At 40.8% G+C, this 23,279-nt stretch overlaps 1 protein-coding gene across 1 annotated transcript in view; it reads right to left on the reverse strand.

Moving 5' to 3' along the window:
- Nucleotides 1-23,279, reverse strand: part of UBE2E2 (ubiquitin conjugating enzyme E2 E2) — a 342,164-nt gene that overhangs the window by 24,390 nt on the left and 294,495 nt on the right. The window contains exon 5 of the mRNA XM_073333493.2: nt 16,054-16,201. Coding sequence (XP_073189594.1) covers nt 16,054-16,201 — 148 coding nt within the window. The remainder of the gene's footprint in view (nt 1-16,053; nt 16,202-23,279) is intronic.

Raw genomic sequence — 23,279 nt, forward strand, 5'->3', positions numbered from 1 at the left:
TTTCATCATAAGCCAGCAAGGAGGTTTTTTAGGATATAGATATTCAGGCCTATACTCTAAGAATTTAGGTGTATTCTTATCACTTGGCTAGTTATAGAGGTATAAAAGAAAGAATCAAAGTCACTGTCTGCCAGTGTAAGGTCCTTCTCTTTCTGTGACAGCCTGAGGCACTGTGCTTAGGCGAAGGCCTTTGGCTAAGCAGCAGAGGCAGCCATAAGCTGGGAAGTGACCAGTCACATCCTCACATTCCAAACTAGTCACATTGAAATAAGGTGCTATTGGGCTGTTAGGAATACAATCCTGTCCTGATAATGCCTATCGCCTCCAGAGAAAGGGAAGTGCCTAGAAAATGTAAAAGGAAACTTAGTCTGATAGCATCCTGTCTGGCAAGAACTCACTTATCAATAGCTGGGATGTGAAATCCTCACTTCTGTATTGTTTTGTCATTATAGTTCCCACTTTGCTATTGTTTGTCTGTATAATCTCTGTCTGGTTCTGTGATTGTTCCTGTCTGCTGTATAATTAATTTTGCTGGGTGTAAACTAATTAAGGTGGTGGGATATAACTGGTTACATAATCATGTTACAATATGTTAAGATTGGTTAGTTAAATTTCAGTAAAATAATAGGTTAAGGTATAGCTAAGCAGAACTCAAGTTTTACTACATAGTCTGCAGTCAATCAGGAAGTGAGTGTGTGTGAGTGGGGAAATGGGAACAGGGAATGGGGGTGGGGAAATTTGGAATCATGTTTGGCTAAGGGCAGGAATGGGAACAGGGAATAGGGGTGGGGAAATTGGAATCATGTTTGGCTAAGGGCAGGAATGGGAACAAGGACACAGGTGTAAGGCTCTGTGGTGTCAGAGCTGGGAAGGGGGACACTAAGGAAGGAAACTGGAATCATGCTTGCTGGAAGTTCACCCCAATAAACATCGAATTGTTTGCACCGAATTGTTTGCATCGAATTGTTTGGACTTCAGGTATTGTTGCTCTCTGATCATGCAAGAAGGACCAGGGAAGTAAGTGGGTGAAGGAATAAGCCCCCTAACAAGGTTGGTGAGAGAACTCCCACAGTCTCTGTTGTCCCTATGGGCTTATTCCAGAACAGTTTAGCCTCCTGTCCTGACAGGGACCTGTCTTCCCCTCCCAGGAGGTGTTTCTGTAGTGGCAGGTTGGGGGGAACTCGGGCCTTAGCTTAACGGCCTCACCTGACTCTTTGCAGGTTAATTGAAGTCATGTGTCCACCCTAGCCTGGAACAGCCCCTCCTCTGATCAGTCAGGGAACAGAAAACTGCTTATCCAGTGAACAATATATCTGCCTTCGACTACTCTGCTGTACCCAACTGACCTGGGTCTATCACAGAGGTAAAGAGGAGGATTCCCTCAGAAAAACTGGAGAAATATTGTAACAGTGAAGAGACACCAGTGATTAGAAGGAAAGAGAACCAAATGCCTAGAAAACCTCAAAGAATCTGATGATATGAGTTTATTTCGGAACAAGGGATAACCTGGTTTGAAAATCTCCAACTCCATATAGGTATATAATGTGCACTGCAGGACTTGCAGGGAAATGTAAAGCATTTAATAAGAAATAGGTCTATTGGTTAATGCAGATGTTGTGAGAGGCCACAGTAATGAACAAGTTGTTTCTAAAGGAACATGAAAGAAAGATACAGTTGTGCTTCTCAGGGAACAAAACAGACCATTTCTGTTCTGCACTCAATTACTGCAGAATGACAATACTGAAGAAAGGATTGCCCTGGAAAACTCTGTAGCAGGGTCAATTTAAGATAGAACCGATCAGCATTGTTAAACCAGCTGTGACCAATAACAACAACAAAAATAGCCTGAAAAAAATGGGCTCCTGGTCCAATACAAAATGTGACAGAGTAATTAGACAAACTATTTGATTTTGGTATTTTTAGTTGGGAACTAGCTAATATCTTCTGGAGAGGAGCTGGGATTTTCCAAAGGTTATGAAAGGCATATTGCAAATAAAAGAATCTACTTCATGAATTGCTTCCTCACTGGCTTGGCTCCTGTTTATTGTCCCCTATTTAGTATCTCCTTTGAATGACCAGGTGAAGACCTTTTTAATGCAATCATGATCTCTCTCTGGCAAGAAGAACATGCTGCAGTGTGATGTGATGAAACATCAGTAAGTAGGAATCTTCATATTTATTGAAAGAACATGGTTATAAACTCAGTAAAGAAAAGCGGGAAAATAGCTCTAAGCTAAATAAAATAAAATAATCTTAGACAACAGATCAATTTCTCCATTTGCGTGATACCTTGCTGCCCACACAAAGGACAAGCAAGCTCATATGGCAAAATGAGATTATTTTGTTGCACAGTTGATAGTGCTCTGGCAGTGCAACTGGCAGAATGACTGTGGACTCTGAAGAGAAATTGAAATATCAGTGGTTAGTCAACCGCAAAAAATGCAGTATATTAGACACTATTTTAAAGGGATTTTCTAGAATCATCATCACCTACTATGACAATAGCACTGCAAGTCTACTTATAATCAAACAGCTGATGGAATTACGGTGCAAAAACTCTTTTCATAGTTAAACGCTGTTGTTCCCATTTTCTATAGACATTTTGGCAACAAATTTTTTTGAAAAGATTTATCATTACTTTATAAAATCAGCAACTTTTCCAGTGTGCATTAGTCTGCTTCTATTTTTTTATAATAGAAAATTAAATTCCTTACTTCTCTTTAACTTATCTTAGCTTCTTTAGCTTCCCTTTACCTTATCACAGCTTAACCCTCTCTTTCAATAATAAGTCTGAAGAATGAGATTCAGATCTGAATCTTAGGTCAGGTTTGTTCATAATGGCAAAATTATAGCTCTAAAGTACAGATAACAGATTGCAATAGTGAGGACTGAGACATCATCCTGTGCCTAGACGCTATAGGCATCTCAAACTTACTATCACCCTGAGTTCTTAAATTCAGCTTTCAGCAGGGGGGATGTCAGATAGCTGGGAGGAATAAGAGAAAGGAGCATCTGACATGAACTGGCAACAAGAAGGAGGGGACAGAAGGTGGCCTGTGCCATGGAGAAGCACCCGGTAAGAGGGGGCAAATACTTCCCTCTCTTTTTCCACCTGGCTCATACTGGGCCAACATCGGAACTAGCTGTAAAGAAGGGGAATGGGTGGGAGAGAAGAAAAGACTCGGCTAGCCATGCTTCAGGCACCAGGGGGAGGGTGGCCTGGCTGTTCGCTATTCTGTGCTGAAAGACTGGAGACAAATAGAAGAATTTTGACCACAACTTAGCTAAATACCTACTCAAAGCTAAATGTTTCACGATGGAATAGATTTTATTTTACAATAATTTTGCTATTTTCCCTCATTAATCAGCTTTAGTTTTATTTTTAAATTTTTGGACAGGAGGCTCTCACTTTAGGATTTTGAGAAGAGGCCCTTTTGTTACTATGGTGGACATACACTAGCAAATTTAAAATACACACAGTTATAGGTGGAGCTTCTTGTACGAGGGAACAGATCTGTAACACGTTAGCTCTCTAGCTGTGGAATTTAACTACTTGGCAATTATTTAAAATGACCTAAAACAAAATATGCGGATGAAATCTTAAAGTTCCTAAAATATTAACACAAACTTAAAATTTCCTAATTTACATTAGGCACCCAGAACTTCTTGGAAACTAAATCCAAGCATACAGTATTTGCATCTTGGGGATCCCATTTAGGAGTGAGGGTTGGGCTGGATTCACTCCAGGCATAAACCCTGGAAAAAGCCCATTTGCAGAAAGTCTATTGAGGGAGGAGGCAGTGGCAGTGTAAAATGGCCACATCTTTCCTGATGCCAAGGAGAACAACAACACAGGGCCCTGCACAGTCTGAAAAATGGGTGTTGCTGTCTTGGGAGAGGACATGGCCAGAGCAGCAACCACATGTGGTGATTCAGTGCCACCTCTCAGATCTTGCTTGAATTATAGCTGCCCACCTTCCACCCTGTAGAGGCCCTAGAGTTGGACGGTGAGCCTTCCATTGTGGGGAATGCCCCACTTTCTCTTGGGCTTCTGAATCTGATGCTGAATGGTTATACGGAAAACTCTCTCCCCAAAGTGCTATAAGACACAAATGAAGATCAGATAATACTCTGTGAAACGTGATTGAATCCTTCTCAGCAAAGAATGAAAAGGCTGGGATTTTATATTCTCAGCTGTACCCGTCTAGGACCTTGCTGGCCTCCAGGAAAACAAAAACAAGCAAACAGAAGGATTATCACAATAGATGTATCCCTACGACTAAGTTTCCTAACTGCCAGTACCCCCATGCAGGTGCAGATAAGGGAGTTAACAATATTTAAGCAAGCTTTTTTTTGGCAGAAAGTATTTAGGCAGGATACAGAAATTATTTAGACAGTTTTGTATCCTGCCAAACTACATGGCTATCTTGTAGCTATAATAAAAAAAGCCGCAACAACATGTTATCCACAACTGTCACCAATACCTACTCTGGGATGAAAACAATGATCACTCTGGTTACAGTCTGTGTGGTAACACCCATTGTTTCATGTTCTCTATGTATATAAATCTTCCCACTGTATTTTCCACTGAATGCATCCGATGAAGTGAGCTATAGCTCATGAAAGCTGATGCTCAAATAAATTTGTTAGTCTCTAAGGTGCCACAAGTCCTCCTTTTCTTTTTGCGAATACAGACTAACACGGCTGCTACTCTGAAAAATGAAATTACTGGGAAAGATAAAATCATAAAGATGACTCATACAAGGGAAACCTGGAGGCAAGTCTCCAGTGTGGACAAGTAAAGAACCCAATAATCTTAGGATGTTATCTGACTTTGTTTATCCGTGTTTAGATAAATGCAAGTTGTTAAGATATGCACCCACGTTCTTAAATGTAGATTATTAAAGAGGAAAGCATCCAATAAAGCCATAATGGTAAAAGTCTGTAGTACTTGGTCTCAAAGCAATGATAAATACAAATTTATTCATACTAGGGGTGTTGATTGATCGCATTTAACTCATGTGATTAATTTAAAAAAAATTTATCATGATTAAAAAAATTAACTGTGATTAATCACAGTTTTAATTGCACTGTTAAAAATAGAATACCAATTGAAATTTATTAAATATTTTGGATGTTTTTCTACATTTTCATATATATTGTATTCTGTGTTGTAATTGAAATCAAAGTGTATATTTTTATTACAAATATTTGCACTGTAAAAATGATAAACAAAAGAAATAATATTTTTCAGTTCACCTCATACAAGTGCAATCTCTTTGTCGTGAAAGTGCAACTTATAAATGTAGATTTTTTTTTTGTTACATAACTTCACTCATAAACAAAACAATGTAAAACTTCAGAGCCTACAACTCCACTCAGTCCTACTTCTTGTTCAGCCAATCGCTAAGACAAACAAGTTTGTTTACATTTACAGGAGATAATGCTGCCCTCTTCTTATTTACAATGTCACCAGAAAGTGAGAATAGGTATTTGCATGGCACTTTTGTAGCCGGCATTGCAAGGTATTTACGTGCCAGATATGCTAAACATTCGTGTGACCCTTCATGCTTCAGCCACCATTCCAAAGGACATGGTTCCATGCTGATGACGCTTGTTAAACATGTAATGCATTCATTAAATTTGTGACTGAACTCCTTGGGGGGAGAATTGTATGTCCCCTGCTCTGTTTTTACCCACATTCTGCCATATATTTCATGTTATAGCAGTCTTGGATGATGATCCAGCACATGTTTTTCATTTTAAGAACACTTTCACTGCAGATTTCACAAAATGCAAAGAAGGTACCAATGTGAGATTTCTAAAGGTAGCTACAGAACTCGACCCAAGGTTTAAGAATCTGAAGTGCCTTCCTAAATCTGAGAGGGATGAGGTGTGGAGTGTGCTTTCAGAAGTCTTAAGAGAGCAACACTCCAATGTGGAAACTACAGAACCCAAACCACCAATAAATAAATAAATCAACCTTCTGCTGGTGGCATCTGACTCAGAGAATGAAATGAACGTGCATCAGCCTGCACTGCCTTGGATTTTTATCGAGCAGAACCCGTCATCAGCATGGACGCATGTTCTTTGGATTGGTGGTTGAAGATGAAGGGACATATGAATCTTCAGGGCATCTGGCACTTATGCATCATGCGACGCCGGCTACAACAATGTCATGAGGACGCCTGTTTTCACTTTCAGGTGACATTGTAAACAAGAAGTGGGCAGCATTATCTTCTGTAAATGTAAACAAACTTGTTTGTCTGAGCGATTGGCTGAGCAAGAAGTAGGACTGAGTGGACTTATAGACGCTAAAATTTTACATTGTTTTATTTTTGAATGAAGTTTCTTTTGTACATAATTCTATGTTTGTAAGTTCAACTTTCATGATAAAGCGACTGCACTACAGTTCTTGTATTAGGTGAATTGAAAAATACTATTTCTTTTGTTTTTTTACAGTGCAAACACTTATAATCAAAAATAAATATAAAGTGAGTACTCTACACTTTGTATTCTGTGTTGTAATTGAAATCAATATATTTGAAAATGTAGAAAACATCTAAAAATATTTAAATAAACGGTATTCTATTATTGTTTGACAGTGTGATTAATCGCAATTAATTTTTGAATCGCACAGTTAATTTTTTAATCATGATTAATTATTTTTATTGCCTGACAGCCCTAATTCATACTACTAACTGAGGTATGTTATTCTATGTGAAGCATGTTAAACTGCACATTAAGGGCTGGATTCACAAAATGACTTAGGTGTCTAACTGCCACTTTAGGTGCCTAAATCCCAGAATCAGGGATTCACAAAAGCCCTGTTCATCTGCCCCTGAGCCCTGTAGGTGGCAAAAATTGCTCAAGCACCTATGTTTTTGCAGTAAAAGTTCCCTTGGAGCCTCTGTTTCTGCTTCTGGGCAGGTGCACTATAGGCCCATGCCAGGCATCTGTATACCTGAACCCCAGACATCTCTCAGTTCCTTCATTCCAGATAGACTGCAATATAGAGGGGAAAGAGGGTGGGTTGTGGAATAGACACATTCACCACATCTCAAAGGATAACAGTTACAGAACAGGTTAGCAACCTTTTCTTCTTTGAGTGACTGCACATGTCCAGTCCAACTTCAGGTGACTCACAAGCAGTTTGATCTGGAGGTGGAATTGGAGTCTACCTGAAAATGACTGGAGATCACATGTCCAAATCAAGCATCATCTTTAGATTGATGAGAGATGTTATAATGTGAAGTGAAGGTATGCACAGCAGATCAAGTTGCTGTTTTGCAAATGTCCAGAATAGGCACCTAGGCCAGAAAGGCTGTTTGAGGTCTGGTTGAATGTGCCAGCATCTTACTCGGTGGAATTATATTGGTGAAGTCGTAACACAACTAAATACAAGAGGAGATCCACAAAGAGAGACTGGAAGGCCCTTCATCCTGTCTGCAACTGCTATGCATAACACGCTAGGATCTAAATGGTTTAGTCCTAGTCTAGTAAAATGCTAATGATCTTCTAACATCCAAAACGGAGTTTCTTAGCATCCTGATGAGACTGAGGTTTGGGGAACAAAGTTGATAAGTACATCGCCTGATTAATATGGAAGTGAGAACCCATCTTGGTGAGAAATTTTGGATGAATGCATAGGTACATCTAGTTCTTGCAGAAGACAGTATATGCAGGATGAGACAAAAAGCTCATAATTTACCCACTCTCCTGGCTGAGGTGATATGACACTAAAAAGACTACTTTCACTGAGCGAGAAAGCAAGTAGCTAAAGGTTCAAAGGGAGGGAGGACCCATTAGTTTTGACAACACTAGGTTTAAGTCCCACTAGGGAACAGGATCCTTCTCCTATAACTTCTGCCCTTTTTCCGAATTACCTCCTGTTGGTGAGGTATAAATGAGAGACAGTGGTGTGGCTGCTGCTTCTTTGGGGCAGGTGAATAAATGCCCAAAGACTTTAGTGTTGCACTGGAATCCTTCAGGCCATGCAGTTTGTCATCTGTCTGCTTAGAGAAAAGTGACAGTCCCTGAAAAGGAAGATCCCTGATGGTTTGTTGGACCTCCTGAGGAAGAGCAGATGACTGGAGCCACGAACATCTGCTCATCATAATGGCCGATGCCAGGGCTCTAGCTGCAGAGTTGGTGGCATCCAAATTAATCCAGATGAGATCCTAGCTACTAACTTTCCCTCGTCCACCACAGAGAGGATCTCTTGCCTCACATCCTCTGGGAATCGGTCCTTAAAATCTTTGTGATTTTAACCTCTGGCACAATATCTTAATATCCCAGAAATGCCTGCTGATCAGCAATCCTGAGTTGCAATCCAGCAGTTGAAGAAAGCTTTCGGCAAAATAGATCAAGCTTCTTTGCTTTTGGGGTACAGTAACTCCTCACTTAAAGTTGTCTCGGTTAACATTGTTTTGTTGTTATGTTGCTGATTAGTTACGGAATATGCTTGTTTAAAGTTGTGTAATGCTCCCTTATAAGGTTGTTTGGCAGCCGCCTGCTTTGTCCACTGCTTGCAGGAAGAGCAGCCCGTTGCAGCTAGCTGGTGAGGGCTTGGAACCAGGGTGGACTGGCAGCCCCCCATCAGCTCCCTGCTCCTCTAGGTTCCCTGTGCGGCAACCTTGCCGGCAGTTCAGCTGTCCCTCCCCCCACTGCCATGTGCTGCTCCTGCCCTCTGCCTTGGAGCTGCTCCTGGGAGCCTCCTGCTTGCTGTGCGGGGAGGAAGAAGGGAGCTAATGTCAGGGGGTCCCCCTCCCCCCTTCTCCTGCCCCCTGCTTCCCCCTTCTTCATATAGAGCAGGGTGGGGACACGACAGAGCTCAGGATGGAGAGAACCTGCTGGCTGCAGCTGCTGTCTCAGCTTGCTGATATACTTAAAAAGGCAGTGCAGAGTGGGGTCAGTATACTTAAAGAGGCAATGCACAGCTCTCTCTCTCTCCCCCACACAGGGTGTGTCGCTCTGTCTCTGTCTGCCATGCTGTCTCCCCTCCCTCCATTCATGCTGCCTTGTAGAGTGTGAGGCTACATTAACAACAATGTGTTAACCCTTGGGGGAAGGGATAGCTCAGTGGTTTGAGCAGTGGCCTGCTAAACCCAGGGTTGTGAGTTCCATCCTTGAGGGGGCCATTTAGGGATCTGGGGCAAAAATTGGGGCTTGGTCCTGCTTTGAGCAGGGGGTTGGACTAGGTAACCTCCTGAGGTCCCTTTCAACCCTGATATTCTATGAATGCTAGTTCATCATTTAGCAGTAAGGCATTTCCCGGGAAATATCCCACCGTCTGACTTCACCACCTCAACCAAGCTTCACAATCATCATTGCTGTGTACAGTATTAAATTTTTTGTTTAAAACTTATATGATATACATATAATATAGTTTTTTGTCTGGTGAAAAAAACTTCCCTGGAACCTAACCCCCCCCTATTTACATTAATTCTTATGGGGAAATTGGATTCACTTAACATCGTTTTGCTTAAAGTCGCATTTTTCAGGAACATAACTACAACGTTAAGCGAGGCATTACTGTAGATGCTTATTGACCCTGGCCCTCTCTCTCATTGGCAGCTGAAACCACCAATGACCCTGGAGGGGAGTGGGTGTAAACATGTTCAAACACCTAGAAGAAGACACAATACCTACACTCAACCCTTTTTGCTGTGGGTGGGTGGAAGGGGAGATAAAGTTTGCCACAGGACTCTGGTGAGCTTCAAGACAGTCTCATTAATTTAGAGCACCACCTGAGAAGATCCTACAGATGCTCAGATGTTGACCAGTCTGTGTGGGATCACTTTCCCACCTGAATACCCAAGGCAAAAGCCACCCTCTTTAGAAGGTCCTGATGGGCTCTATAATCACCAGTCAAAGAGTTCCTCACCTCCACTACCACTGCCTTGTTGGGTGATGAAGAGGAGGAAGACAAAGCTGGCCGTAGTGGAGCCTCCTCCGAGTCCTCAAGGGGAGATTCACTGGAGCAAGTTCCACTTGCTCAAGCCACGCCTGGTACTGGGTGTGGTATCCTGCCATGGTGGGTCTCGACACCTACTTGAGGAAGTAGAGTGGGGAAAGTGTGGACACTACCTGAGGGGTCGGGGAAACTCCCCCGAGTTAAAAAATGGCCATTGGTAAGTCTCCAGACCCCAGTTTCTTCCAAGCCATGAATCTCTACTGTCCAGGCACAACAGAGCCTCAGGTGGGTACCAGGGAGTGTAAACTCTTTGAGGGGAATAATGACATGACTGTGATACATACAAGCTGACTGCCGAGTCTGAGGATGAATCAGCTTCTTTCAACCAAGGCTGTTCCTGTTGGTGCTGGAGATTGGCATCGGAAGCCCGGAAGAGACAGCACTGGAGAGATTATTGCTCGGTTCCCTCTGGATGGTATTGTACGATGAGGCACTCACGTGTCCAGAGGCGCCCACAGTACCCAATGCTGAGATGAAGCAGCCAACAAACTTACTACACCCGATGGTACTGGGTGAGCAGATTCTTGGTTTGCTGGTGAAACTGGTATCGAGAGACTGAGCAGATCACGTGCTGCTGCATAAGCTTCTGGAGTTGATGGCAATGGGATAGAGCCTTGCTGTTGAGTCAACAAGGATGGCACTGCTGAACTAGATAAGTGTTACTTCAGGGGCCAGTCTCAATGGGGCCGGGGCCGACATTGGAGTCGATGGTCCCACCTGAGTAGATGATTGCCTCACTGTTGAGCACCCTCTACTATCTTTCTCAGCATGCTTGCCGGACTTTGGTGCCAGGGACCTCAATCTGGATACAGAGTCCTTAGAAAGAAAAGGAATACTTGTGGCACCTTAGAGACTAACAAATTTATTTGAGCATAAGCTTTCGTGAGCTACAGCTCACTTCATCGGATACAGACTAACATGGCTGCTACTCAGAGTCCTTAGAAGCTATCTTCCTCAGTACTGGGCAGGGTGACTGGCAGGGTTTGGCCAAAACAGAAGGAGTGTTCCTGACTGAAGAAGTTGTGCTTAGTACTAGCTCTGAATGGGAAGGCTCTGAGGGTGGGCGCAGGGCTGACTCCATCAGAAGAAATTTAGGTCTGGCCTCCCTGTCTTTCTTGGTTCTTGGCTTAAATTCCCTGCAGATTTGGCAGCAATCCCTGACATGAGTCTCTCCAAGCCAGTTCAGGCCAGTGGAGTGCAGGTTGCTCACTGACATAAGTTTCTTGTGGGACTCACAGGGTTCAAAGCCTGGTGACTAAGGCATGCCCCGGCACCAAAACCAGTATCTAAGACTGAAGACTATACACCCCCCAATCTAATAAAGGAAACGTAATACTAGTACAAATTTTAACACTAAAACTATGACTAAAAGTGAGTACCAACCATATATAAACAGTGGTGAAAATCTTGAGGTAGCAAGATCAGACACTTCAACAACCGTCACGGGCAGTAAGAAGGAACTCAGGGGGTCGTGCCTGGCTCTGCCCTTTATTCCATTATAGAGCAGTGTGAGGAAGAAGAGGGCGCATACCCCACCCTGATGGACACCACGGAAGGAAAAATCTCTGAAAATGCACTGGGCACACACACCTGAAGTGGAATGGACATATGCGATCACTCCAAGTACAAAATCGAATTGAATTTAGAACGGTATATATGGAAATAATGCTATTTAATAAAAATCAAACAATGACAAAATATGCAGAGATTAGCATGAATTAAATGCCACATGATTAACTTAAATTCATATGCAGTTTGTCATGGGTGAAAGAAACATGAATGTTGGGTGGGGCAGCTATAGGATTTCAGCCCCTACAAATCTAACATGTTCTACCTAGAAGCCTCAATTAAAATAGTGGTTTGTATTGGGCACGGCCCACAAATTAAAATGGATTTGCCACAAATTCTTCAGTACACATAATTCTATAGTAGGCAGCGAGACACCAAAGACATTGTCAGGCCATTTTAAATCCCAATTTCAGATTGTGTAAAAATAAGGATTTATAAAACTTAAAAGTCAATAGAAAAGTTGTTATACATTTAAGGAAAAATTCCAATGAAAGTTTTTTATTTAAGTATTTCCCCTGCAGTGATTGCAAGCCAAATGCTTCAGTATTTTCCTAGTGCATGAGAACCAGGGAACAAAACTGTCTAGAGACAAAAGTAAAAATAATTAATTAATTTTCATATTTCAAGTTGTGAAAAATGCATTAAAGTAAACTAAGGGCTTGTCTACCTTTGAAAGTTAATTTGGATTAAGTTAGGGTATGTATTTAAAGCACAACAGCTATGCCTGAATAACGCCACATATGAACATTCTTATTCCAGAATAGCTACACCTGAATAATGACGGGTTTCAGAGTAGCAGCCGTGTTAGTCTGTATCCGCAAAAAGAAAAGGAGTACTTGTGGCACCTGAGACTATCTGCTCAAATAAATTTGTTAGTCTCTAAAGTGCCACAAGTCCTCCTTTTCTTTTTATATCTGAATAGTTATTGTGGAATAACTCCTGGTCTAGACAAGCCCATAACATCTAACTATTGAAAAGTGAACTTTCTTAGGCCCAGATCCTGCAAACATGTTTTACTTTATGCACATGAGTAGTCCCATAAGTTTTAGAGGACTACTCATGCAAGTAAATTTATGGACATGCCAAAATGTTCAGAGGAATGGGGTAAACATATACGGAATTTTTAATCTGAGGATGTCAATTTAAATAAAATACAAACTAATATTTACCAGGGGAATGCTAGCATTTCATTCATTTCCTACATTTCACAAGGGCCTCTTTTATTTTTGCAGATAGCTCACACGTGTCCAGTCATACCCAAATACTGTATCACTCTTCCCTCCCGCCCCCCCGGCCCTCCCTAAAAGTCAGCCAGCTGTTACAAAACTCCGACATTTGTTAACACAATTTACTGTCTGATACTGCAAAGCAAAATAGAGACAATTAATAATAATCAGAACTGAAGAGTCTGAGACAGCTTATGAGCACAGGATTATATTAGTTGTTTAAAAAGGACAAACAAGTTCCTGCGTCAACTAACACAAAACAAAGGGCAGTGATGTACATAACCAGTGAGGAAAGAGACTCTCTCAATGTCTTTTGTAGATTACTGTGTGAGTGACAGAAGCGGCAGGAGCAAATACCTCTTTTCATTTGCTCAGCCTGTTTGAGAAGAATAGCTATGCTTGCCAAGGAAGCTGCAGCTGTGCTCCAGCTCAGTTTAATCACTGTGTATGGCTGAGAGTTAATTAGCTGCCATTCTTACTGGTATTTGTTGTTCTAATGAAGATTTGCATAAATGTAAGACTACTGGGTAACTGATATTTGATTTTTCCCTTCAAAGAGGGTGGGGGGGGGAAGGAGGGAACTCACACATCCTAAGTGTTTATATTTGTGGGATATTCAGTGTTGCCTTTCCATTTGACCTGATCTGCTTCTGCCTGTTTGATGAATGGTGAACAAAGAGTTCAAGGTTGCTTATCGACTTGAGCCCCCTGCTGGGTCTCTGCCTCTAAATTGAGGCAGTATACCTTAGAAGAAGGAAGGACAAAGTGGATTGAAAATTGCTCCCAGCTAATAGAGAATATATATACAATATTTCTCCCAGATGTGCCAGGGCTATTTTCAAAATGATTCCCCCACTCAGAGAATGAGGGAGTCAATTTACAACACCGTGTTCCAATTAGATTTCAGGGAATGTCTAATCCAACAGTTTGTTAATGATAAAATATCATCAGAACTGTACTCAGAAAATGAAACAAATGGCACAAGCAGGAGAACTGTTATAGTGCAGCCAGAAATAGAAATAAGTAGGGCTATCACATCAGGCTGTACAATGAAAAATAAGAGCCCCTAAATTTGTCGAAGTCTTCAATTTCAGAAACATATCACTAAAATACAGAGTTCACATGTACGTAAATTACCAAGAGTAGGAATAAACAAACAATCCAAAAGACAGGAAACAAAGAGCTCAACATTTCACATTCAGGAGAGGTGAGCTCACAAAGCAAAACATAGGAATACTATTCATTCCTCAAAATCAAGCTATGAAATTCACAAGACACAGTAAGCAAATCCCCATAGAGTATTTAAAGGGATACTTAACTTAAAAAATCAAAGTTCTGTACAAAATATTTTATCAACTACAGTTACAATAACACCCAAGATTACTATAATTGACAGAGATTACAGGAAAAAGAACTCTTCTTTCCTCAATCTTCTTTCCTCAGTTGGGGATCGGTCCTGCTTTGAGCAGGGGGTTGGACTAGATGACCTCCTGAGGTCCCTTCCAACCCTGATAGTCTGTGATTCTATGATTCTATAATCTTTTTGAGTTTGTTTACTTTGTGCGCTTGACAGCATTCTTTGTATAGTCCTGTTTACTGTTTCCCCTCTATACTCATCCAATTTCTGCTGTTATTTTGTGTGGGTATTTCACACAATCACAGGGGAGGGAAAAACATTAAGAAAAGAAAAATCTGATTGTAAAACTACAAAAAATGGAAGGGGAGCAATGGGACAGGTGAAGTACCAGAAATTACTTTTAATCCACTATTTGAAACAGACTATATTTTTGAGTTGATAGTGTCCCTTTGGAGACCAGACCCCCCCACACCCCCAAAAAGCAACAACAAAAAACTATGTATATTTCCAACTTCTAACTCTAACACAGCTTTCCCACTGACTTTTGAAGTGCCCACATATCACTAATAGAAAACTCCATGTTTTCCATTAATGTCACCATACCTTTTATGCTTATTCTAAAGACTCCTAGACTATTAGTTTTCTTTTCTTTACATTTGTGTTACCACTCCAGCTGTATCAAAAGACAAGCCTCTGCTCAATAAAATGTATAGTGAGAAGTGTGCACATGAAGTCCCTCCAACACATCAGTAGGGGGTGTTCTAAACGCCAGAAATAAACATGCCTGAAGTCACAAGGTATTTAGTAACTGTCCAGTCTCCTTCACTGTTTCAGCTTTTAACTAGGACATTGTGAGCGTTACCAGGACCTCATTTTTCCTGTAAGTTTGGGCTGCGTTATTTCAGTCACCACAGGTAACTATATATTGGACTCCTTTTTACATCTAACTGCAGCTTTTTGTATCACATCTAAGGCAACCCCAAATGAAGGAATTTAGCCAGTCAAACACTTGCCTTCCCTCAGAATTTCATTGTGAGCCTTGAGATATTTTAGTGTTTTTCTTAAAGCCCCAGCTCCTGGGGGACTGTGATTACATGGGAAGCTAGTTTTCCTTCTTCTTTTTTTTTTTAAAGTAAGTTTCTAGCCCTCATGGTTTGGAAAAAAAAAAACAAAACTTCAAAACATGAATCTTAAAGGCTTAGAAACCAGAAGGCAAATAAAAAGACTCCAGAATGTAACATGGTAAAAATCTCATGACATGTCAGCCAATGTCATGATTTTGGGGAGCCTGACTCATTATTTTGGAATGTCTGGGATTCTCAGTCATACAACCAGACTCATTCCTTGGTCACTGGGGGCAGGACAAAGGGTGGAGCCACAGGTCTAGCAGTCAGTAGGAAGCAACAGGGTGTGTGACTGAAAGTTGAGCGGAATGGTTAACCACTATACTCGTTAATAAGAGTGACTGCCTACTCTCTGCATTAATGCTTATTATTTGTAAACTATTTTGTTAGCCTTCCACCAGAACTGGTACTATTATACTCTTTTCAGAAGGATGTCTAAATGAAAACTTTCCATTTCAATGTTCAGTAATATTATCTGTCTGTAATAGCCCACATTTCTCAAATAGCATTTACCACTAGGGATATATTAGGGATTAAACTCTTTAGTTTGAAATAGCGTATTTTGATTCTCAAACACTAAAAATGCACCTGCCCTTCTGACAATATGTTTTCTCTTTAATTTATGTCATGTATATTTTTTCACTTAGCATTGTAGCAATCACATGCACTAAATTTTAAATCTACATCTATTTCTTTTTTTTTTTAATACAGTCGTAAAACATTGTACCAAGCAGATACTAATAGATAACAGAAAGCTAGATGTGAATGAATGCAAAAGTCAAACCAGTGTTATTTTCTTACCAGGGTTGCAGTCTGTAAGAAGTGAGCAGATGGAGAGGAGAACTTTAGAAATGGTTAATGCTGGACTCCAGTTGTCTTTTAAAATGTCAAGGCAGATCACTCCTTGGCTGTTAATATTACAGTGATAGATTCTTGTCCGAAATGTAACCTAGAAAAGACAGTGTCTAAGTAAAAAAGGTGTTTAAAACTAACAATTCCAGTATTATTATTATTATTTATTATTATAAAGTAGTTACAAAATCTTATCAGTTAAAGAACATTCTGCTTTCCTGAGGCCTGTGTAACTTTGTAGAGTGATACTACTATGCTGCATTCAATTAAAAGTTGTGTAAGTTTTAGGATATTTACTATTGTTCAAATTCTGCACCTCTCTCTCTGGCTGGTAACAGAACCGGTTTGGTGTCAGTGTGCAAGGTTGGGACATGGTTCCAGAGATACACTTGTATGGAGTCTCCTGACCTCCCTTATTTCTGCACAGGGGCCACAGAGCACATTTTAACCACTGATCTGGAGTCATCTCCATGAAGTCGCTCTACAGCCATTTCTGCCTTTGAGGGGAGGAGGAGGAAGGATTTCTCCCACATCCCATCCCATCTGCCTAGCACCTAGCTCAGCTGATTGGATTGGGTGTTGGACAGCTTAATGACTGGTAGAAAAACCTGACATAAAATGTCCTGGGGCTAGGTAGACAAATTCTTTAGGAGAGGCTGACACAGTAACCTGATTTGTATTTCCAAATTTAAAATCACAAATGAACCAATGGAATTGCATCTACATATCTTTTCTTTTGTTGTTCATATTATTATTTTTTTGATGTTTGTACCCATTCTAGTTCACATAAAATGAATAGAGCCCTGCAAATCCACGGGTATCCGCTTTATATCCGTGGACTATTTCTGCAGATAGCAGCACGGATGCAGATACAAATTTTGTATCCACACAGGGCTCTGACGGTAAGAGCCAGGTGGGCAGCTGTGAGGAACCATGGCATGGACCCTCCACCTGCCCTGGGTGGGAGGCCTGGGGGGCAGCAACACAGGGCAGGGACTGCTCAGGCCCCCCTCCCAGGGCAGGTGGAGGGTCCGTCGCGGCTCCCCACAATGGCCCACCCGGCTCTTTCCGTGGCTGGGCTGGGACTCCAAGCCACCTCCCGCAGCAGGAGCCAGGTCAGGGAGAGCCATTCTGGCAGCTGTGGGGAGCCTGGATCCCTCCACCTGCCCTGGGCAGGGGGCTGGGACACTGGGCGGGGGGCTGCTTGGGCTCCTGCCCAGGGCAGGGGAAGAGACCCAGGCTCTCCACAGCTGCCCATGCGGCTCTACCCGACCGGGTTCCGGTGGGGAGGATACCTTGGCCCCCAGTGTAGAGCCCTGCAAATCCATGGATATCTGCAGACATCCGCATCTGCGGATGCGGGTATGCACAGATAATATTTGTGGATCGTGGATTGGATGTGGATACACATTTGTGTATCCGAACAGGGCTATACAAGTGAACCTACACTGAACACACCAGAAGGGTAGCCTGCCCTTCCTTTTTCTGTGCTGGAGTAATGTGTGTACCTGTTTTAAAGTGTGTCCTGAATATACAGGACTTTTATTTTCAAATAATTTCAGCTGTAAAAGAAAGGTGTGCGGTTATTGGATAGAAAGGGACTATGTAAAAATGACATCTTGGTGTTCCTTAGTTATTCCCCATCAGCAATTTGTTTTCCTATTAGATTTACTCAGATGACAAGTCAAAACAAGATTTTTATAATGACTTGCTCAACTTGGCAGCTAAAAATCAAGATGTATCATTTCTGTGGAATATCTCACCAGCAACAATAACTTTCTGGAGTCTAAATTAAGTCAAGAAATGAGTGGATTATGCATTAGACAGTACTGACAGCAATAAAAACTTGATGACACCTCTGAATCTACTCTTATTTTAGGCCAGGACAAAATTTCTGTTTTCAATGGGATCCAAATGGGGACATTTGTCAGTAAACTAAGCAGATGATACAAATATGTGCAATAACATACTGCTATTTTAATCATGTAAATATTCTTTAACTGGTTGAACACTTCTTCAATCCCTTTACCTCAGTCGTTCAAATAGCCTTGATAAGAGAAAGGAGTGAAAAGCCAGAAGCTTTCTGTTGGTAAAGCATTGGAGGCAATGAAAAATACTTCTTCCTCATCACTACGTTTTCACAACAATCTAGAAAGGCAATATTTGGATCCCTGATTGCATGAATCAATGAGTTATGTAACAAAGAACCAACTATATCAGGTTTAACGGCTTTTAAATACATTTATGCCTAAGGTTATTATGAACTCATAAGCTGATTGAGCAGTTTGCTAGTCTATACTCCACATATCTATGCTTTATCTATGTGCTTTCAATTAATCTTTTTCAGGCTGGCTTACCTACGTGCTTTCTTCTGATACCTTTATAACCCTTTAAAAATATTCCTGCATCCTGCATCTCCAGCCCAGTAAGTTACTACAGCAAGAAAATCTATCTGGGAAGAAGGCACAGAGACATTGTGCTGGCTACAGGTCAGATGAAAATCTCTCTGCTATAAGGATATTCACCAAAGGCTGGTTCTGTCCCATTGACATCACCAGAATGGTATAAATAAGCCACAATTTAGGAGACAATTGGAAATATTGTTTCCTCCTCCAGGTGACTGTCCTGACTCTGTAGCAGGCCAGCCTCCATTGCAGCCAACTTGGGAAACTAACTGCAGCTGAAAATTGCTAGAAAGTATAAATGAGACAGGAGCATCTCATTCCCTCAGACACTGACTCCCACATATCTGATGTTGTATGTGTCACACACACAATCTGATGTTTTGCAGGGCTATCTCCATCTATGGTGAAGAGACAAGAAGCCAGCGGACAATATTACTCCAGGGGTTTTACATTTTCTACAATATGGTCAGATTTTTACACTTGATACCATTTAAATGTGTCCCGTAAAGGATGCAGTCTAATGTTTCCATTTATTCCTTAATACAAAAGCCTAAATAACACTCCTACTAACATTCAAAGATTTATGGGTATATGCAGGAAGTTATCATCAGACAAATGAATGATAGATGAGTAATTTCCATTTCCCCAAAGATATCTGTCCTCTATGGACTCATTTTCTTTTATACTGTAGTGCATACAGAATATCTTATTTTCACAGGATATATGTGCAGGTCAGGGAACTGTACTTTACAGAAATGGGGGAAAGATAGGACAATTTTCTGAAAACAATAAAAATATCATAGAAGGTTTTAAAGGTAACCTGTAAGGAATTTAAATGAATTCAAACAATTCTGGCAATAAATAATAATAATGATAAATACATGTATCTAGTGCTCCACAGCAAAGTTAGTTGGGTTCTATAAACAGAATAAAAACAAAAGTCTAACCTCATTAAATAAAAACAAATCAGGTTAAGAACATAGGAGCAGCCATACTGAGTCAGACCAATGTTCCATCTAGCCTAGTATCCTGTCTTCCAATAGTGGCCAATGCCAGGTGCCCCAGAGAGAAAGAACAGAACAGGTAATCATCAAGTGATCCATCCCCCGTCGACCATCGCAGTTTCTGGCAAACAGAGGCTAGGGACACCATCTCTTCCCATCCCGGCTAATTGATGGACCTATCCTCCATTAACTTATTGAGTTCTTTTTTGAATCCTGTTATAGTCTTGGCCTTCACAACATGCCCTGGCAAAGAGTTCCACAGGTTGACTGTGCATTGCGTGAAGGAATACTTCCTTTTGTTTGTTTGTTTGAAACCTGCTGCCGATTAATTTCATTTGGTGATCCCTAGTTCTTGTGTTATGAGGAGTAAATAACACTTCCTTATTTACTTTCTCCACACCAGTCATGATTTTATAGACCTCTATCATATCCTCCCTTAGCTGTCTCTTTTCCAAGATGAAAAGTCCCAGTCTTATTAATCTCTCCTCATATGGAAGCAGTTCCATACCCCTAATCATTTTGTTGCCTTTTTCTGTACCTTTCCCAATTCCAATATATCTTTTTTGAGATGGGGCAACCAAATCTGCACACAGAATTCAAGATGTGGGCATACCATGGATTTAAGTAGAGGATATATGACATTTTCTGTTTTATTATCTATCCCTTTCCTAATGATTCCAAACATTCTGTTAGCTTTTTTGACTGCTGCTGCACATTGAGTGGATGTTTTCAATGACTCCAAGATATCTTTCTTGAGTGATAACAGCTATTTTAGACCCCATCATTTTGTATATATAGTTGGGATTATGTTTTCCAATGTGCATTACTTTGCATTTTTCAACATTGAATTTCCTCTACCATTTTGTTGCCCAGTCACTCAGTTTTGTGAAATCCTTTTGTAACTCTTCACAGTCTGCTGTGAACGTAACTATCTTAAGTAGTTTTGTATCATCTGCAAATTTTGCCACCTCTCTGTTTACCCATTTTTCCAGATAATTTATGGATAGTTTGAATAGGACTGGTCCCAGTACAGACCCCTGGGAGCACCACTATTTACCTCTCTCCATTCTGAAAACTGACCATTTATTCCTACCCTTTGTTTTCTTTTAACCAGTTACCAATCCATGAGAGAACCTTCCCTCTTATCCCATGACTCCTTACTTTGCTTAAGAGCCTTTGGTGAAGGCCCGTGTCAAAGGCTTTCCAAAAATCTAAGTACAGTATATCACCCTTGTCCACATGCTTGTTGACCCCCTCCAAGAATTCTAGTAGATTGGTGTGGCATGGTTTCCCTTTACAAAAACCATGTTGACTCTTCCCCAACAAATTGTGTTCATCTATATGTCTGATAATTCTGTTCTTTACTATAGTTCAACCAATTTGCCTGGTCCTGAAGTTAAGATTACTGGCCTGTAATTGCCAGGATCACCTCTGGAGCTGCTTTTTTTTTTTTTGAATGGCATCACATTAGCTATCCTACAGTCATCCGGTACAGAAGCTGATTTAAATGATAGGTTATATACCACAGTTAGTAGTTCTGCAATTTCACATTTGAGTTCCTTCAGAACTCTTGTGTGAATACCATCCTGGTGACCATCCTGGTCCTGGTGACTGGTTAATTTGTAATAAGGAAAAAAAAGGGATTGAGAAGAAAGGAAATATGTATTTAGAGCCACGAGTAGTCATGGGGCGGGGAGGAAAACTTTAGTACAATGTGAAAAGCCAGGTTGGACGAAGAAAGATGAATTGGGATGTGGGGACTGTTTTCCATACTGAAAGACCTTCCACAGCAAAAGCTGCAATGCCCACTTCACACATCCTAAGTAGAAAAAGTGGTGTGGGTGACCTCAGAAAGTTGACTGCACAGGACTCAAGGATCAGGTTTCAAATATTGTCAGTGCCAAAACCATGAAAAGCTTTAAAAACCAATCACAATATGCACTGAATGTCCTCAAAAGCTAGACTAAGGAGCACCCAACCCATAATTAGCTTAGCTAATTAGTAATGTTTGGATTATTTTCATGTCAAAATATCTAGCCCTTCCCCTCCAAATGATGCTTCAAACTGCACTGTATCAGTGATGTCACCTCAGTTATAGAATCTGAATAGAGAATTGAGTTGGTCTACATCATTTCAGGCATATTTTAAATAATAGAACAGCCCTATACTTCAGGGACCCAAACTTGCAGTCCTCACTCAGACAAAATTCCTATGGCCCCCAATTCTTAAGTGGCTGTTCTGTTTGAATAAAGATTTTAGGAGCACAACCCTGGGGTGCAAGGAGTTGAGGTACATGGGGAAAAGGTCAAAATGAATGCTGCACTTTGTGAGTCTAAGCCTATGTCTACACGATGCACCTTTTAGCGATATAGCTGTTCCGCTATAGCTGTGCCACTAAAAAGTGTGCAGAGTAGCCGCTCTTTGTCGGCAGGAAGAGCTTTCCTGCTGACAAAAAATTTCTAACCACAACGAGTGGGTGGTAGCTTTGTCGGCAGGAGAGCTCTCCCGCCAACAAAGTGCTGTTCACGTCGGCACTTTTTGCCAGTAAAACTTCTGTCATTCAGGGATGTGTTTTTTTCACACCCCTGAATGACAAAAGTTTTACTGACGAAAATCCAGTGTAGACAAAGCCTAACTCTGGAGTTTAGGTGGGAGTAGCAGTTCTGGTTTTAGTCGGTCAAACTTTGTCCATTCCAAAAGAGAGAATCATAAAACAAGATCAAGCCAAAACTCTTTAGTCTTTAGTCAGAACTACTGCAGAACAGTCTAAATTTAAAATCCCTATATCCCTGCGAGTTGCAATAACCTTTATGTTAATTAGTATCCTTAAATTCCTTATAGAGGACAACTCAATTTAGTGTGTATTATGCCTAGGACTAAGGCTGCATTTCTAAGACAAGGTGATCCATCTCTGTTTTCTAACTACAAAATTGTAGCATACATAATGACAATTAATTAGGAAGAACAACAGCTGAGATACTTAATGGATTACCATGTAAAGTGCACAATAAATGACTGACCATATGATGCTCACCGTTAAAGCAGACTACACTAATGTGCACAAACAAAAGGACTTTATTTATTTGATTTTTTGTAAACATTTCAAATAATCTAAATTTAATAGGTAATGAATACCCATAGATTTACTGCATAAAGAGAAAACACCGACCATCTGCATGAGAAGGAAGTATTACCTTAAAACTATTTTATTTAAGCTACACTGCACATTTTATTTATCAGATGTGAAACTAATTAACTGTTAAGAAATCTGAGGCTGAAATCATTCTGTGGTTTTTGTAAGGCTTCTGTTTTTCAGTTTTAACTGCCAAACGCCAATGAAACAAGAAACAAGAAACAAACAAAAAGAGCAAGAAAGCAAAATCGATGTTCATCCAATAACCACCATCAAACCACCAATACACGTTGGGGTAATGCAGACTCTGGGTGTGCGATTTCTAAACATGTGTTGCTCATTAATTGGTCCATGGTGGAGCACACTAAATGTTCTATAGAGGAGGGCACTTTAACATAGTGCTGTTTGAAACAGGGAACATTACGAAGAGATTACTCATTACAGTATATACAAAGAGAAAGCCCTGAAAAACCTGTTTTTGGATATCTACATAAAACTCAAATTGCTAAAAATAACCCCCCAAAATGAAATTAATAAATCCCCCAAAACAGAAGACCTAGGTTTCTCTAACAAAAGGCTCAGTGCTTAATATGGCTTGCTAGAAGTGATAATGATTCCGTGGAGTATATAACA

Source organism: Lepidochelys kempii, chromosome 2 (assembly GCF_965140285.1).
Source record: "Lepidochelys kempii isolate rLepKem1 chromosome 2, rLepKem1.hap1, whole genome shotgun sequence".
In the NCBI taxonomy this organism is placed as follows: domain Eukaryota; kingdom Metazoa; phylum Chordata; order Testudines; family Cheloniidae; genus Lepidochelys; species Lepidochelys kempii.